The sequence below is a fragment of the Panthera pardus genome, unplaced genomic scaffold, assembly GCF_024362965.1.
Source record: "Panthera pardus isolate Hobbes unplaced genomic scaffold, ASM2436296v1 HiC_scaffold_1, whole genome shotgun sequence".
Lineage (NCBI taxonomy): Eukaryota > Metazoa > Chordata > Mammalia > Carnivora > Felidae > Panthera > Panthera pardus.
In genome coordinates, this window is record NW_026526654.1 from 39,591,049 (window position 1) to 39,606,525 (window position 15,477).

Here is a 15,477-nt window from a genome sequence, read left to right on the forward strand (position 1 = left end):
CCACATACAAGTGGCATTTCAGTGTTCTGATAGATTCATCTTTACTGGAGAGCTGGGTATGGTCAGAAGACCCCAGGAAAAGGAAAGGAATTGTCTGGCACTAGGCCCCAAAGCACTGGGTGAGAAATGTCACTAGCCTTGAGAGTCAACCCATTTTCTCCTTTCCTTGTTCCTGGCCTCTCCTGGGTCATCTCCACGGCCACTCTTCTTTAGGCCTCATGGATCTTCTTCCTTGTACTTTTCCCACCATTAAAACAGGGTGTGTAGAGTAAATTTTCTAAATCTTTGCAGAACTAAAACCCTCTTTCGTTATTCTCCACAAATCTATGATTTGCCTGGGTACAACATTATAGCTTGAAAGTACCTTTCCTTGAAACTGAAAGGACAAGATTCATTATTCAGCTAGCATCTAGTATTCCTGATGAAATGTCTGAGGCCTATGACACTGCAAATAACCTGTTTCTTCCTTTGAACATTTTTAGAATTTTGACCCTGGAAATTCAACCAGGATGTCTAGGGTTTAGGTCTTTTTTCATCTATCTTAGTTCATGCTGGGGAGTTGTCTTTCTTCAGCTCAAAGAAATTTTCTTGTATTCTTTCTTGCTCTCAACTGTCTGTTCCAATTTCTAGAACTGTTAAAGACTGGAGGTTTGGGACATGCCCTCCATGTGCCCTAGCTGCTCTCATACTTCCTCTTTTGGGGGGGAGATTTCCTTATGGATAAGCAGCTTGGTTCTTAGCCCTGTCCATCCCTATTCCAGTATTTCCAAGAAATTAAAAATGACTAAAAATAATGATTTGACTGCTGCTTTGCCAAGTAATATTGTTTAAAGGTGTAGTATTCTCTTAAATCCAAGCAAATGGAGTTCTCTATTCCCTTAGTTTTGTTTCCTACAAAGTCAGTTGATCTATTCATTTTGTTCATGCTATTAGTTTTCCCAAAAAGCAAATGAGACTTGGTTCCTGGTCTAAATTTATGGATATGGACTATGTTAATCTGAATATGTAACTGGCATGACTTTCTTCTGTACCAGTACAGCTATTACCCCAACAGGCTTCCAACTGAAAACATGGACAATAGGTACTATGTCAATGCCTGGATTATTCCAGAAGCAAGCTTCCCGTGAGGTGCCTAGACATGCAGTGGCAGACTGGCTGAGGACTCCAGCAGTGCAAAGGAGGGAGGTCTTGATCCTTGGAATGCTGTACAAGTTCATCTAACAGCGCCCCCGCCCCCAACCTTCTCAGTCTAAAGTGGGCATCACAACTCAAGTCGCCTCACGCCTTGCTTCTCAGTTAGGGGTAGGAAGCCCATGCTGAGACTTCTCTCCCTTCTTTAAGAACAGGTTATCTGGTTTTACCCTGAAGACTCTTGGAAGTTTGCACCTGGTTTCTTCCAGACTTTGCTCCATGTGCCTTTCCCTTTGTTGATTTTGATTTGTATCCCTTTGTTTTAATAGATCCTAGCTTTGAGTACAAATATACACCGAGTCTTGTGAGTGCTCTTAGTGAATTACTAAACTGGGGGCAGGGGGGTCGTGGGGATGCCCAACATACTAAGTGAAATCTGAACACCATAAACTCCAAAAAATCCATGCCAAGACACATCATACGAAACTACTGAAAACTAAAGATAAAGAAAAATCTTGAAAGCAGTCAGAGAGCAGTGACACGTTACCCAGGAACATTACTGAGGAACACCCATTTGAGCAACAGTGGATTTCTCATCAGAAACCACAGAAGCCAGAGAAGCGGCAGAGCCTCTTTCAAGGAAAGGCCCGCCAGCTGGGCATTCTGGGTCTGGTTGACCAACTCACCAGGAATGAAAGAGAAACAGCCTCAGACAAAGGAAAACTCAAAGAATTTGTTGCTAGCAGAGCCACCCTCAAATACTGGCTAAAGAAGTTTCTTCAAATCGAAAGGAAATGGTAAGAGAAGGGGTCTGGGGCACCAAGAAGACAAAACAAGATGAAAACAGAACTCTGGGTACAAAGAAGAGACCATCTTTTTCCTCATGGCTTGCTAAATTATATTTGATGATTGAAACAAAAATTATAATACCATCTGATAATGACATTTAAAGTGGGGGAAGTTACACTGAGTGTTGTATGGAAACCAATTTGATAACAAATTATATTTAATATAAAAAGATAAAAATAAAAGTGGGGGAAGATAAGATACCTAAATGAAAGTGAGGTTTCCATATTTCACTCAGAGTGGTAAAATGTTGGGGCGCCTGAGTGGATCAGCTGGTTGAGTGTCCAACTTTGGCTCAGGTTATGATCTCACGGTTTGTGAGTTCAAGCCCCACATCAGGCTCCACACTGACATACAGAGCCTGCCTGGGATTCTCTCTTTCTTCCTCTTTCTCTGCCCCTCTCCCACTTGCATGCACATGAGCTCTCCCGCTCTCAAAATAAACTAAAAACAAACAAAAAACAAGACAATTCAGTTAACCCTCTGACACTTTCCTCTTCATAGTCATGTCACTCCTTTGTTGAAAACTATCCAAAGGATTCCCAACCATCTTAAGACAAAGTCCAGAATCCTTAAGTGCCCTGAAAACCCCGCATGCCTCTCATTTCATGCAGAATCACCAAACAGCAGGCTCACGTTTCCCCCCCGCTCCATTTCTCTCCACCACACTCCCACCACAACAGTCTGCTGCTCCCTCTCACGTCTGGAGTCTCACCCCATCTCAAGACCTTTCCACATGTTGTTCCTGTGGTCTGGCCACTCCCCGTCCCCCGCCAGAGTTACCTGCTCAAATCTTGCTGACTTACAACAAACATGTCACATCCTTGGGAAAGCATACCCCTTCCACTTGGGCCCGCTAGCACCATCAGGCCTGTTTTAAGAGAAGGGAAGAAAAAAAGAACCAGAGCTGCTATCCATGCAGTCAGTTATACCAGACTGCGTGTTGCCAGTGCAAGGTACTGAGTTCGTCTTGCCACCATACCCCTCATACGTAGCACTGTGCTTGCAGGTAGCAAGTGCTCAATTCATTTATTTCATGGTTAAGCATTTGAATCGTCTCTCTAATCAAGGCCCCATGATTCCAAAAAGGAGAATCTACTAATTCTTGCCTAAACTGGCTATTCTGTAGAGGTCCCAAGAAATAGACATGAACATCTATCAAAATAAAGTTTCACTGTCATAGAAGCAAATTCCATCATCAGAGTACTATAAAAGCAGTAAACAACTACTGTGGGAGAATGTCTATTGTTTTACTTTTTCCTCTTTGGGGTAAGAAAATAACATGTCAGTTATATATTCATTATAACAAACATGAACTGTCATAAGCTGCTTATTTCACTACTGCTTATTTTAATAACTTTCTTGTGGTAGAAACGCAAAATAAAAGCAAAAAACCACAGAGAAACACATGTAACTGATAAGGGAAAAAGAAGAAAAGGAAACATCCATGTTGCTGGATATAATGGGATAGAAACAGCAAATTCCATAGGATCACAATCCCTGTTTATTTGCTTACTGTACTTACTTACTGTACATCATTCCCAACACTGAAGGAAACGCAATGGGACTTTTCCGAACATCTGAGCAAAGCAAAGATGTGATGAAAGCCCACAGCCATGACAATGTGTCTTCAATTTCTAGCACACAGGAATAATAAATAGCAAATGTCAAGACACCCTGTCTCTGCAAATTTCAGTAGGATTCCAGATTATTTTCCCAATGAGAAAGGGACTCCTTTACAAAGCTTACCTAAAATGAACTACACAGACTAAGTTTTAATTTTGTGTTCCCAATTTGACAGAGCACCTCAAGACTGGAAACATGAGCTGATGAAGATACTATCTCGGGCCAGGCAAGGAGAAGCTGGACAGATTCCAGGAGACAGACACTTGATAAGTTTCCTAATGTCTCAGTTCAATCTGTGCAGCTTTCAACAAATGAAAAGGCCACCTTCAGAGCACTGGATTCATCGACAACTTTCTTTTCCATTGTCTAAATTTAGAGAGGGATACTACCTCATAACAACTGAGACAAGAATAGGAACTGGTATCATAGGAAGATGAAAGAAAAACTCAATAAAGAAGCAATATCTGTTTACATTTGCTTAGCATATAATCCCAGAGGAAATGAGAGATTGCTCATAAGGAAACACAACCCAAGATAGTAATTGTGTAGGGCTACACTATTTGTGAAAACTATACCCACACTCCTCAAATGTGACCTGTCCTGATTCAATAGTTATGGATATTCAAGTATCTCCAGGCAAGATAAGCTTTTATTAACCGGCCCCAAATTAAGTGAGCCACACATTGGGCATCTCAAATTACTCAGATAAGCTCTTTTATCATTATTTGGTTATTCAACGTCCCAGCCTCATGACACAGACTCACCACCGACTCTAGATAAGCCTTATTTCAATTTAGGATATCGCAGGAGCCCATGCTACCCATGAAAGTTCTAGAGATGTTTGTTACGTACAGTCTAAAAGGGTGGGGGAAGTGGGGAAAAAGAAAAGCAGAAATGGAACATATATAGACTTAAGAAGCATAAAACAAAAAAGCTAATGAAGTTTCCTTAACTTTCTACTATTCTTAAATTACACTCAAAACTTACCAATTTGAGATCCTAACTCTAATAAAATATGTTTATTTATAGGTAGAGAAAACAAAACTACCCCCTCCCAAAGAAAAAAAATGCTATTTGTTTTCTATAAAGTGTAAACAGCCAAACGAAGAGGGTTCCCTGTATGTTTTGGCTCACATTCCGAATAAGAAACTGCATAGCAGGAATGTGTCCACGTATGTACACAGCATTTCACATTTACCAAAATAATTTCACATTTAACATTTCCTGAAACCTTTCTAATAGGCCTGTGACATCTGTGAAATGTCCCCACTTACAAGGCAAGACATGGAAACAAGTGAAATGCTTTCTGTCTTTTCTTAATTAAACTATAACAATGAGAGGTCACCTCACACCTGTCAGATTGGCTAGTATCAAAGAAAAAAAAAAGTAATCACAAGTGTTGGTGAGGATGTGGAGAAAAGGGAACCCTTGTGACTACTGGTGGGAATAAATATTGGTGCACCCACTCTGGAAAATATCATGGAGTTTCCTCAAAGAATTAAAAATAGAAGTACCATACAGTCCAGCAATTCCACTTGCAGGTTACCCAAAGAAAACAAAAACACTAACTCAAAAATATATATGCACCCCTATGTCCATTGCAGTATTATCTGCAACAGCCAAGATACAGAAGCAACCTAAGTGTCCACTGATAGACAGATGGACACAGAAGGTGTGTACACACAACGAGATATTACTCAGCAATAAAAAAGAATGAAATCTTGCCATTTGAGACAACATGGATGGACCCAGAGAGTATTATGCTAAGTGAAATAAGACACAGAAAGCCAAATCCTGTATGACTTCACTTATATGTGGAATCTAAAAAGCAAAACAACTGAACAACACAGAAACAGACTCAAATACAGAGAACTGGTGGTTGTCCTCGGGAAGGAGTGTGGGGGGCATGGGCAAAATAGGGGAAGGGAATTTTAAGAGGTATGAACTTCCAATTACAAAATAAGTCATGGGACAAGTGACGGTGACATGTTCTTAATCAGAATTAAGCAACACTGAGGCACTAGTGGGCACTATGTCCAACTACTAAATCAAAAACCCTTCTACCATCTTCATTCGCTCAACAATTAGCCTTCAATACCTACAACATGACAGGAACTATTCTAAGCACTGGGAGGGTTATAGCAGCAAACAAAACAGACTCAAATATCTACCCCCAACACCATCATTTTAATGATACCATCGTGTAATTGTTTTGGATTGGCTAGTTGGATGCCATCTATAACACCAATGTTCAATTAGTTTCTTCGCTCATGTAAGACATTTAAATGTATTCCAATTAATAAATCATAAAAAAACATTCAGAACATAAAACATGTTTGACAATTTATTAAGCACTGGCAATTCGAAAGGAAACTGAGGTGCAGCCCTCTATTATCAGACACACACACACACACACACTCTTATACCCCTTACTTGAAAGAAGGCATATATGCATTAAAAATTAAGTAAAAAGATGCTCAAAAACAAGGCACTTCCAAATGGAAAATAACAAACACTGTTAGGACCATTTTCAACAGAGAAAAACCAACCAAGATACAGTGTTTTGTCTAAGAATGTATGTTCAAATCAGGGTCTAATGTTTTTTTTTTGGGGGGGGGGGGAGAAAATATTATTCTAGGCTTTCTTAATTTTATACGAATAGATTGTAGATTAAGAAGTACCAAAAGATTTAACTTTTGGTGATTACTTTCTTTTAAATGTCTATGTATTTATTTTAAGTGGGAGGGGGCAAAAAGAGGGAGAAAAAGAATCCCAAGCAGGTTCTGAGCTGTCAGTGCAGAGCTCAACACAGGGCTCCATCCCACAAGAACCGTGAGATCATGACCTGAACTGAAATCAAGAGCTGGACACTCAACTGACTGAGCCACCCAGGCACCCCTAACTCTAATAAAATCACTTTTATTAGAGTTTTTTCACTTTTAACATTACTTTCTGTACATTATCCAAAAAAGCTATTTACATTATTCAAATGTATTAGGAAAGAAACCTAATATTTAAGCTTTTATTATGTCTGCTTCACAAACATCTTTACTTATTGTCTTACAACAACTCTACAAATTAAAGGTACGTGTAGAGGATGCTGGGAAAGCTTAAGTACCCGGCCTGTGTGGACTACTTGATATAGAAGACCTTATAAATTATGAAATTTGAGCATGAAAAGATCAGTTTGGAAAAGGGGAAAATAAGTTTGGGGATCTACAATCAAAGTTTCAATTTAATTAATTTTCAATTAAAATATTAAGTGACTTGCTCAATTAATGTTCCCTTTGAGAATTTAGGAGCATTGGATACATATGAGTCATCTGTAGGGGTGTGTGTATACACATATACATATATGTATATACACACACATATATATATATATACACACACGGATATATACACATATACATATATGTATACACACACACACACTCACACCCTTACACCAAAAATAATTGTCCTATTGTATCTTAAACACACACGTTTAACCAAATTGCAAAACTGTAGCTGTGAAGACAAAGCATTTCTTTTAGTAGTATCTTGAAAAAGGTCTCAATGCAGGTGCTATCTCCCAATAAAACTTACACAAAACATCCCTTTCTGTTCCTCATTTTCTTCAGACAAACAAACTTTCTTCAGAAGGGTAGGATTTTAATAAGCCTGTTCTCATAACCTCAAGACAAAATGTGAACACTTCCCATACATTCTCCCACAATTTACCAGGTTTTGTTACCTAGTTCCAGGGTCATGAGGTTGTCAGATACAGCATGAAGGACTAGGATGACCCCCCGACAGAAAGCAGGCAGCAGGAAGAGAGCCAGGGGTCCTTCACAAAGTGACAATCAAAATAAACTCATTGGCAACCACACAGAGAACCTTGGGAGAAACGCTACCCGAAGCAGCCACAGAAACTGAGCTTGACCAACTCCTACGCAGATGTGCTCCCGGAGAAGTTTACTTCTTAAGCAGGGAAGACTGCTAACTTGCAACCAAGAAAACAGTACATACTACATTCCTAGGGTCCAAGAAGGAATCAGGAAGGGATGTAGGACCAGGGGCCTGAGGGGTAGAAGGTCCACCACAGAAACACCGGCTCCTCATAACTACAGACCCCCATCCACACATTCTACAGAGAGTTGGTCTCTAATTTTTGAGTAATTTTCTTCCCAGAAGCATCAGGGTCAAGAAATAGAAACGAAATACCAACATATTTGCTCTCTAATTATGAAAGCAACATCTAATCTAAAGCCCCAGGCTAACAGAAAAGAACATTTACTTACCCCTTGGTTAACAAGTGAGAGAGACGGGAAAAGTGAGGCAGAAAGGGGACAACACTTCCCTTTCAAAAAATCTAATCTGTCAACCCTCCTTGTCATGGCAGCAGATGGTCTTAGTGAACAGTCTTTAAATTCGGGGAGGGGGTGGGGAGCAGGTACAACCACTCATTTCCAACAAAAGGCAGTAAGTAAAACCTATTTTAATATAAACACGCTTGTGAATGGTAAAACAAGGCTGCAAACTAATACTTCAAAGGGCACTGAAAAGAAAAGAATGATATGGTTGGTAAGGAAAGTGGTGCAAAGACTCCATTCCATCTGAAAATGTGCAAAACCAAAACTGAAATTCTAACAGCAGTAACTGTGACATAAGGCTCAAGAAGAATTAAACAGGGTGGCCTGGGTGGCTCAGTCAGTTGAGCATCCGACTCTCAATTTCAGCCCAGGTCATGATCCCAGGGTCGTGGGATTGAGCCCCATGGTGGGCTCGGTGTGGAGCGTGCAACCTGCTTAAGATTCTCTCTCCCTCTGTTCCTCTCCCCTGCTCACTCTCTCTACAAAATAAACAAAAATTCATTTATTTTAGCAACAGTAATCACTGTTCCCTTTTAGCTGGTGTGACCAATAAAACAAGGTCACTGTCCTTGGGCAATTTTTATTCAAATTAAAGGAAACAAACTTGCTCTCAAAGAAAATGCTCAATAATATTTGTTACTTGAAAATGCTGATTGCTCAAGACAGAAATGAAGTCTGAACAAAATGCTTTGTTAGAATTACTTGTAAGTTCTAAAATATGGAATGTTTACATAATCCTAATTAAATATTCATGCTACAATATGAATAGTTAAAACCATAATGTCTGTAACCTTTTAATCAGCTATCATTGACAAAGGATCCCCTTCATTGGAAGCCAGTAGGAATTCTTCGATATTGAAGACTATCAATTCCTCTCTATTCTCTTAGAAAACCACACTAGATGTTCCAAGGAACCTCCATACTGTTTCCCATGGTGGTGGCACCAGTTTGCATTCCCATCATCAGTGCACCAGGGTTCCTTTTTCTCCACATTCTCATCAACACTTGTTTCTTGTTTTTTGATTTTTAGTCATTCTGACAGGTGTCAGGTGATATTTCATTGTGGTTTTAATTTGCATTTCCCTAAAGAGTGATGGTGAACACCTTTCATGTGTCTGTTGGCCAGATATCTGTAGGTCTTTAGCAAAATGTTTAATGGGGTCATTCCTCTGCCCATTTCAATTGGGTTTTTGGTGTTGAGTTCCAGATGTTCTTTATATATTTTGGATAGTCACCTCTTTTTGGATATCATTTGCAAGTACCTTCTCATTCAGTAGGCTGCGTTTTTGTTTTGCTGTGCAAAAGCTTTTCATTTTGGTGTAGTCCCAATAGTTTAATTTGGTTTTTCTTTCTCTTGCCTCAGGAGGCAAATCTAGAAAAAGTTTTCTATGGCTGATGTCAAAGAAATTACTGCCTGTGTCTTCTAGGAATTTTATGGTTTCAGGTCTCACAATTTAGTTCTTCAATCCATTTTGAGTTTATTTTTATGTATGGTGTAAGAAAGTAGCCCAGTGTGATTTTTTTGCATGTAGCTGTCCAGTTTTCCCGACACCATTAATTGAAGAGGTGGTCTTTTCCCCATTGTATATTCTTGCCTCTTCTGTCACAGATTAATTAACCATAAAGCATGGATTTATTCCTGGACTCTCTATTCTGTTCCATTGATCTATGTGTCTATTTTTGTGCCAGTACCATACGGTTTCAATTACTATAGCTTTGTAGTATAGCTTGAATCTGGTATTGTGATACCTCTAGCTTTGTTCTTTTTGAAGATTGCTTTGGCTATTCGGGGTCTTTTGTGGTTCCATACAAAGTACAGGATTATATGTTCAACTTCTGAGAAAAATTTTGTTAGTATCTTGATGGGGATATTACAGTACATCTGTAGACTGCTTTGGGTAGTATGGACACTTTTAACAATATTGGTTCTTCCAATCCAATACCTTTTATTTATGTCATTTTCAATTTCTTTCATCAATGTTCTATAGTTTTTGGAGTGCATATGGCTTTCAGGTCCTTGGTTAAGTTTATTCCTAGGTATTTTATTATTTTTGGTGCCAACTGTAAATGGGATGGTTTTCTTAATTTCTCTTTCTGCTGCTTCATTATTAGTGTATAAAAACACAACAGATTTCTGTACATTAATTTTGTATCCTGTGACTTTACTGAATCCATTAATCAGTTTGAGTAATTTTCTGGTGGAGTCTTCAGGGTTTTCTATATATACTATCATATTATCTGCAAATAGTGAAAGTTTTACTTCTTCCTTACCAATTTGGATGCCTTTTATTTCTTTTTTATTGTCTGACTGCTGTGGCTAGGACTTTAAAAATAGAATTACCCTATTATCCAGTAATTCCAGTAAAAACTAGGTATTTACCCAAAGAACACAAAAACACTAATTTGAAAACATATGTACTATTATGTTTAATGTAGCATTATTTACAAAAGCCAACATATGGAAGCAACCCAAGTGTCCACTGATAGATGAAGATATGGTATATATAGAATGGAATATTACTCAGCCATAAAAAATGAAATTTTAATCATTTGTAACAACATGGATGTTGAGAATAGAGTATAATGGTAAGTGAAATAAGTCAGAAAAACAAATACTATATGATTTCACTCATATGTGGAATTTAACAAACAAACAATGAAAAAAAAAAAGACAAACGAAGAAACAGACTCTTAAATACAAAGAACTGGTGATTACCAGAAGAAAGGTAGGAGGAATGGATGAAACAGATAAAGGGGATTAAGAGTACACTTTTTTTTTTAAATGTTTATTTTTTGAGAGAGAGCACGAGCAGGGGAGGGATGGAGAGAGTGGGAGACAGAGAATCCCAAGCAGCCTCCTCACTGTCAGCACAGAGCCTGACATAGGGCTCAAACTCATGAACAGTGAGATCATGACCTTAGCCAAAATCAAGATTTGGACACTTAACCAATTGAGCCACCCAGGTGCCCCAAGAGTACACCTACTTTGATGAGCCCTGAGAAATATATAGAATTGTTGAATCATTATACTGTGCACCTCAAACTGGTAATTATACTTGAACAAACAATAAAATTCAGTTTAAAAAAACACACTAGAATGACAGCTAAACTCAAAAGTCTTCTAAACCTACAAGTAAGACCAAACAAGAAAAGAGACACTATCAGTCTAAAAAGGTCATTTCACTGATAAACGGAAAATAGATAAACATTAGGTAATGGGCTTGGGTTTTGACATTCTCTGCTCTAAGGGCCCACAGTGGGGGATAAGCCAACAAGAAACTGGAATGTTCTAGAATTGAATGTGCAGGATACCACAGAAGGCAGGGAGCTTCAGAGTAAAGTAAAAACAAGATGACTGTTGGGAAGTCTTTAGGAAAACACTCCCTCTCAACTCCCCAAGCAGCTACCCCTCTCCTGCTGTTATCAAAGACAGGTTCAATTGCTTAAATAAACTGAAGTAAAAAGCTACTGGAGTTAAGATACCTTACACAAATAAAAGTACCTTACAAAACCAGGAGGACTGAGTGAAGGTGTTTGTGCTAGAAGGTAAATTCAGCAAAGGCATGGACTTAACACCTGTTTGGTCCCTGCTGCACCCCCATTCCCTCATTCCCTACAATGGTGCCCAGCACATGGAATGAACTTAATATGCAGCAAAGAGGTTTCGAAGAGGAATTTTTACAATCTCCAAGAAAGCAGAATATCAATATCATGGCAGAAAACAGAAGAGAAGAATATAAAATCTGAACATCAAAGCAGGCAATTCAACATTTGACTTAAAAGGAGTATCTAGAATGAAAGAATAGAGAAAACTGGAGGAGAGGATGGATTTACAGAGAAATAACACAAGACATTTTGTAGAGCTAAAGTTACCTTGTTGAAAGTGCCCACTAACTATATGGCACAAAAAATGAAAATTTCAAAGTACTAGGAATGAAGAGATTCTAAAATTCTATCTAAAAGGTATTTTAAAGAGAAAGCTCACAGGAATCAGAAATTAGAATGGTACAAGGACTTCAACAGCAATCCCGAAGCTAAAATATAATGGAGCCACGTCTCCTAGACTCTGCTGGAACTGGTTTCTAAGCTAGAGTTCTACACCTAGCTCAAAGAATAATCAAGATCAAAGATATAATTCAGACACTTTCAGACACAGGAGGCTCTCAAAGTTTCTGTCTCCCATATCCTCATTTCTCTTCTACTCCCCCAAAAAGGCAAGAGGAGAATGAATTCTCCCCAAAGAGGGAATATAAGGAAAAGGAAGTTTGCATCCAGGAAACAGGCATTGTGACACTGGAAAGGGGACAGGATCCGCAGAACGAGGGTAAGAGGAAGTCCCACGAGAGCCACATGGGCCTGTGGAGAGCCAGTTCAGAGCACATCATGGGCAGCCGAGGGCACTACCAGGAGGAACGGTTGGAAAAACAAAGGGAAATAAAACCCTTGGTGGATTTGTATGTCTAACTGTACTGAGGATGGTTCATTTGGAGTGTGTGGGGTAAAATTAAAGACAAAAACCAAAACCAGCAAGTAAGGGCCTTTTTACTTTTAACTCCAGAAAAAAAACAAAAGATTAGATGAAAAAACAATAAAATGTTGCATGACCTAGATAAGATTATTTCTATTGTAATCAATATTAAACAATCTATTTAAAGATTGGCAAAAAGCTACATGGGAAGATGTGCAGAGAAAAGGTGTAAGGGGAAGAAGGTAGTAAAAAGAATTAAACCTTCATAACTCAAAGTAAGAAGTTGACAACTTACAGGTATGGGAATTTAATGAGAGATAATAGCAAAACCAAAACAAATAGCTTTTGTTAAGTAATTGAATCTGGGTAATCAAATGGGCATGAGAGGTGGGGTAGGAATATGCTATTTTCCCTGTAATACTCATAAGAGTAAATCTAAATGATAGATTGCTTTATAAAATATAAGTTAAATTTCAAAAACAAATTTCATCCAATGAACAACCTACTGTAATCAGTGACTTCTTATCTCCTAAGGGGATTATGGATCTTTGGAACAAAACCATTTAGTCTCACAGCAAAAGAGGATTTAGATTTATACACAAATTTCACAAAACACTAATGTAGGTTTTAGAAAGCTAGTTCTCTGCTTAAACTCTTACATGAAATTTAAATTCATTACATTATGAATAAAACTACACATTAAATCTTGTCCTCATGACCTCACCGTTCTGCTTTAGACGCTTGTCAGTGAAAGGAAAATTAGATAATCAGGCACTTAGTCTCAATTCTCAAAAGCAGCCACCAATAAGGATTATTTACATTAAACTTAACAAAGCCTCTATTTTTCTTAAATGTTTATTTGAGAGACAGAGAGAACACATGAGGGGGGAGAGGCAGAGAGAGGGAGAGAGAGAGAATCCCAAGCAGGCCCTCGCTGTCAACAGAGAACCAGATGTGGGGCTCAATCCCACAAACCTTTTGACCCTGAGCTGAGCTGAAATCAAGGTGCCACCCAGGTGCCCCCAAAGCCTCTATTTTTTTAAGTCAATCTTGTATGTAAATCTACCTTGTGTGCAAATGAACTAAAGCAGGGGTCACAAACTAAGGCCTGGGTAGCCCAAGTCTAACTCATCCCCAGTTTCATATCTCAGTGTCCACTCCAGTTCCTACTCCAGTCTCTTATCTCAGTGCCCACAGATAAAAGGTTTACTGGAACAGAGCCTTGCTCATTAACGTTTGCATTTATGGCTGCTTTCTACTGAGGGTAGACACCGTGCGGCCTGCAGAGCCTAAAATATTTACTATCAGGTCCCTTTCAGAAAAAATTTGTTGATCCCTCAACTAAAGGATTCTAGTTCTGAATTTCATTTGAACTTTACTTCAAATGAAACTGAGCCAAATTCATATATGAGTGTCCATACAAAGAGTAGTTGAATCAAGAGATGTTTGAATAAAGAACCTTAAAGACAGTCAACATAACCCTTTAAAAAGCCCAGAGGGACTTAATGGTTTGCTGAGGGTCAGCTGGGTAGATGAACAAAGTCTCCTAACTCAGATGGTTGCTATCTTAGATAAGCATCTGTCACCAAAGTTTTAACCCTAATACTTCTCCTTGGTTCCTACCCCACTCTTCAACTAATTACTAAATAAGTTATTTCATTTTAGTTACAATGTTAATAAAATGTGCCTTTTAATTTGATGTTTCCCAAATATTTAAAACAGATTTCTGTTGATATTCAGTCATGGCTGTGCCAAAAAAGCAGAAGACTGATTAAGGACAGTCGTTAGGGTCAAGGAGACCCAGGTTCTGGCTCTGCCCCTGGGTGTTACTCTGGCCCCAGTAACCCTCTTAACTGCCCTCCACTCCACCTGTCCCTTCTCTAGGAGTGGGTATAGTGCCCACTACAGATGAGTGTGGTTAGGCTGAATAAAATGAAGGATGTCAAGAACCTAATGCACTGACTGTCACAGAATTAAGAGCTCAAGAAATGTCACCTTTTATACTTTGTCTCCTGTCCAAAATTTGATAACCATCATTATCCCCGAAAGGCTGCATAGGTGATGTTCTCAAACTTCAGTGTGCGTAAGAATCACACTGGTGAACTTGTCGGTGCAGATTCCCATGACCCTACTCCCAGTTACTCTGATTATTTAATCTGGAAGAGGCAGGAATCTGTAATTCCAAGCTCAAGTGTGATACGGATAATGGAAACACTGCTGCTAGATAATGAAAGAGATACCAAGAGTTAAGAGATGAGCAAAAACCTAAATAATCACAGCCTTAATTAAATATAAATGGCAAGGAGCTAAGTCCTGCTTTCTAATTCCTTTTACTGCTCTTCCTTCCACAGCAGTCAATTTTTGTTTGTTTTGTTTTACTTAAACTTATGTTGGGCTCCATAAGTTAACTAATGTTATATACAGTGTGAAGATTATTTCCCAGTTTATAAAGGTTAGGACTTCCAGTTATACAACCCAATTAAACATTCATGGAACTCAAAAAGGTCAGAACTCAGGTCCCAATGAAACTTCAGTTTTCTATCCTGGAATTCAGCCATACAACCACCTTCTTGCTGTCCCCAGAGAATTAAAGGCTGACCCATTTTATTTATTGGTATATTTGCAAACAGAAAGAAAAAAAAAACACAGAAAAATAAAGTTTATTCCTATCTTTCAATACAAACTAACACAAGCTAAAAATGTGGCTAAAAACAAGCATGAAACTAAATACATTTTACACTGGGAAATCCTGATGTGTAATAAATGTGAAGCAAATTGCATGTAACAGCTATACCTTTGGGCAAGTTTTTTCCATTTAAGTGTCAATTCCAAAACCAGCAACAAAAACAGAGTTGACGGTGGCAAGAGTTCGAGAATGTAAATGCGCAGGTTCGAAATTACCTTGCTCCAGTCTAAAGCACAGGGAACGCCTTGCTGCTTCCATCTCTGGAGTCGGATTATCTAGGACGTGTCTACACCACTGCAAAGGGCTCAGGGATTTCTCTGATGATGTGAATGTCTTTGAAGAGCCAACGTATAACCTTAAAAAGA

General features: G+C 38.7%; 1 protein-coding gene across 3 annotated transcripts in view; it reads right to left on the reverse strand.

Annotated features, from left to right (window-relative positions):
- SLAIN1 (SLAIN motif family member 1) overlaps positions 1 to 15,477 on the reverse strand; it is a 61,775-nt gene that overhangs the window by 32,144 nt on the left and 14,154 nt on the right. For all 3 annotated transcript variants that reach the window (XM_019444119.2, XM_019444120.2, XM_019444121.2), the window contains exon 2: positions 15,328 to 15,467. In XM_019444119.2, the coding sequence (XP_019299664.2) occupies positions 15,328 to 15,467 (140 nt within the window). The remainder of the gene's footprint in view (positions 1 to 15,327; positions 15,468 to 15,477) is intronic.